Source organism: Plectropomus leopardus, unplaced genomic scaffold, assembly GCF_008729295.1.
Source record: "Plectropomus leopardus isolate mb unplaced genomic scaffold, YSFRI_Pleo_2.0 unplaced_scaffold688, whole genome shotgun sequence".
NCBI classification, from domain to species: domain Eukaryota; kingdom Metazoa; phylum Chordata; class Actinopteri; order Perciformes; family Serranidae; genus Plectropomus; species Plectropomus leopardus.
This window is the reverse complement of record NW_024675707.1, coordinates 1-2,759: the sequence shown is the minus strand read 5'-3', so window position 1 is coordinate 2,759 and position 2,759 is coordinate 1. Positions and strand designations below refer to the sequence as shown.

Below are 2,759 nucleotides of genomic sequence, written 5' to 3'. Positions count from 1 at the left end.
GTTCTCATCAAAAATTGATATTGTGAAAAAAAGGAGGTGCAGCAGGAGGACGGTGAGGAGGCGCAGACTGGCTGCGGGATCTGAGCTCACATTCGGGCCTGCCAGGCTGCCTAATTGCTCGGTGTCCTGCCTGAGAGTACCTGCACCGCACAGCAGGAGTCCACTCGCCGTCTTTGTCCCGTCTGGCCCCAGAGCCCGTCCGCGGGGTGAAACGGCGGGACTTCAGCGTGTGATTCCTCGCCTCTGACGCCATCATTCACACTTGTTTTTGAAAGCGGGAAGCAGAAACGTGAGCTGTGCCCGGCCTCCTCAGAGTGGAGGTGGCGGGGGCCACGTTTTGTTTGCTCTTCGCAACGGAAGTGTTTAGTTTTGTGGGGCTGACAGCTCGTCTTTGTGCCGGGCAGCGAGGCCACCATGAGAGCGAGCGGGCCAAAGCCGCTGACAATGATGGACGAGGTGAAACAATCGCGCCCTCCCTCGCTCGCCCGTTTCCCACATTCCTGCCTCCCATGGCAACGGGCTGCTGCCGCCCTCCGCCGGCAGACGGCAGCGCCGCTCGGCCAGCGTGGCGACCGCTCTGCTGCCGCCGCATCTGAAGGAGCTCCGACCTGCAGCCTTTAAACGCCTCTGCCGCCAAAATCTCTGCCAGCGTGACACACTGATGATGTCATGCAGTTATGACAGTGATGATGTCATGCTGTTATGATGTCATCGGGGTCGCCTCTGGGCCTGGAGACAAAAATAATAATGAATTAATATAAATTTCTAACGCAGAGTCACAAACTCCTTCTAACTTGGAGTCTGAAAGATGTTGGTGTTTACCAGAGTTTGATAAAAAGATGCCACTGAGTGGCATTGTGGGAAATGTAGTATCCATTAAATTAGGATCCAGTAAATATGTTGCAAAATGTGACAGAACATATACAGTGTTTATGGCATATTCAACTTATGGTCTGCAGGTCAAATCTGGCCCCTGATAGGGCCCCTGGTGGCCCCCAACCATTTTCTAATATACAGTAAAAGTGATGGACTCTGTGAATCGTTTTTGTCCTTTTAGTCTCCATCAGGTGTCAGAGACATAAAACTGCATCAACATAGAGCTGGTTGTCATGTGTGTCGTGTGTGCGTGCATACGTGTGTGAGTGTGTGTGTGCGTGTGTGCACGTGTGTGGATTGGGTGTGTGTGTGTGTGTGTGTGTGTGTGTGTGTGTGTGCATGTGTGTGCGTGTGTATATTGGGTACGTGTGTGCATGCGTGTGTGCGTGCGTGTGTGTGTGTGTGTGTGTGTGTGTGTGTGTGTGTGAGTGAGTGCATGTGTGTGCGTGTGTATATTGGGTACGTGTGTGCGTGCATGTGAGTGTGCGTGCGTGTGTGCGTGCGTGCGTGTGTGCGTGCGTGCGTGTGTGTGTGTGTGTGTGTGTGTGTCTGGTTCATCTGGATTTTGTGTAGATCCTCTTCATCAGGTTTTTTTAATCCCTGACTCATCATCAGTGTCACAGAGCTGTTAACATCCTATTGATCCGCCCAAATAGCTGATCGATACACTCACACTGCGCTCGAGGTGTACGTGTCCCCTGAATGTCCCCTCGGTTGTCTCCTGACTTGTCGTTGGATTCTTCATGCACGAAATAAGACTGAAATAGAAAAATAGTAATAAATTCTCATCAGTTTGACAACTTTATTGATGAATGAGTTTGTATTCTCAGAGCCGTGTGTGTCCTCCTGTGTGTCTGTCCTCCTGTGTGTCTCTGACGGTGTCCCTGTCCTCTGCTCAGTGCTGCTGACCTGGGTGAACTGCTCCAGCGTGCGGATGGCCACCAGGATCCAGGACGTCTTCACGGTGGGGAAGCTGATGGCTCTGGGTCTCATCATCGTGGTCGGCCTCGTCCAGATCTGCAACGGTAAAAACCCTAGTCTCTGTCCCAGACCAGGGGACACTAAACCTGCTCTGCTTAGGGGACACTCTAACAAAGTCAGGTCAGGGGCCAGTCACAGTGGCCCCATACATGCTTCTAGGATTTTAGGATGGTTATAAAATTTTAGGACATTTCTGGAATTTTTGGAGTTTTCTAGGATTTCAAGAAGTTTTTTGAATTTTAGGACATTTCTATGATTTTTAGCACATTTCTTGGATTTTAGGACATTTCTATGATTTTTAGGACATTTCTCAGATTTTAGGATGTTTCTAGGATTCAAGCACATTTCTTGTTTTTTTTAGGATGTTTTTGCATTTTAGTACATTTCTAGGATTTTAGGACATTTCCTGGATTCTATGACGTTTCCGGGATTGTATGATGTTTCTGGGATTTTAGGACATTTCTATGATTCGACGACATTAGTGTCTTAGCTAGGACCTCTGTCGGGGGTGTGGGGGATCGTCCCTTCGTCCCTGAAGTAAAAACGAACCTCTGAACTGTTTGATTTCTCCTGCAGGGAACTACGAGGCGCTGACTCCTCAGGTGGCGTTCTCTCTGGACCGGACGCCGTCGGTGGGTCAGATCGCTCTGGCGTTCCTGCAGGCGTCCTTCGCCTTTAGCGGCTGGAACTTCCTCAATTACGTCACCGAGGAAGTGGTTGAACCCAGACGGTGAATGTTTACGCTTCTCATCACTTTCTCATCATCGTGCAGCTGAAAACGTTCAGCGTCCGCCTGGGCTTGTTTCTGTGCTCCGCTCGCTCAGATTGTTGGCGCCATTTTCAGCGTTTTCAGGGGCAGCTCAATATAATCTTAAAGGAATTAAGATTATATTGAATTTTTG

General features: G+C 49.7%; 1 protein-coding gene across 1 annotated transcript; it reads left to right on the top strand.

Moving 5' to 3' along the window:
- Nucleotides 1-414: 414 nt before the first annotated feature.
- LOC121939965 (large neutral amino acids transporter small subunit 2-like) lies at nt 415-2,622 on the top strand. The gene is made up of 3 exons (XM_042482866.1): nt 415-565; nt 1,776-1,901; nt 2,434-2,622. Exons 1-3 carry the CDS (start codon nt 415-417, stop codon nt 2,589-2,591), a joined length of 435 nt encoding a protein of 144 aa, XP_042338800.1. The 3' UTR covers nt 2,592-2,622.
- The last annotated feature ends 137 nt before the right edge of the window (nt 2,623-2,759 follow it).

What these genes read in the sequence shown, in the direction of transcription:
- LOC121939965 (XM_042482866.1), top strand. Translation starts at nt 415, where the DNA reads ATGAGAGCGAGCGGGCCAAAGCCGCTGACAATGATGGACGAGGTGAAA. An exon ending in GGCAGCGCCGCTCGGCCAGC is followed by an intron (nt 566 to 1,775) that starts GTGGCGACCGCT and finishes TCCTCTGCTCAG; the next exon opens with TGCTGCTGACCTGGGTGAAC. An exon ending in CCTCGTCCAGATCTGCAACG is followed by an intron (nt 1,902 to 2,433) that starts GTAAAAACCCTA and finishes TTTCTCCTGCAG; the next exon opens with GGAACTACGAGGCGCTGACT.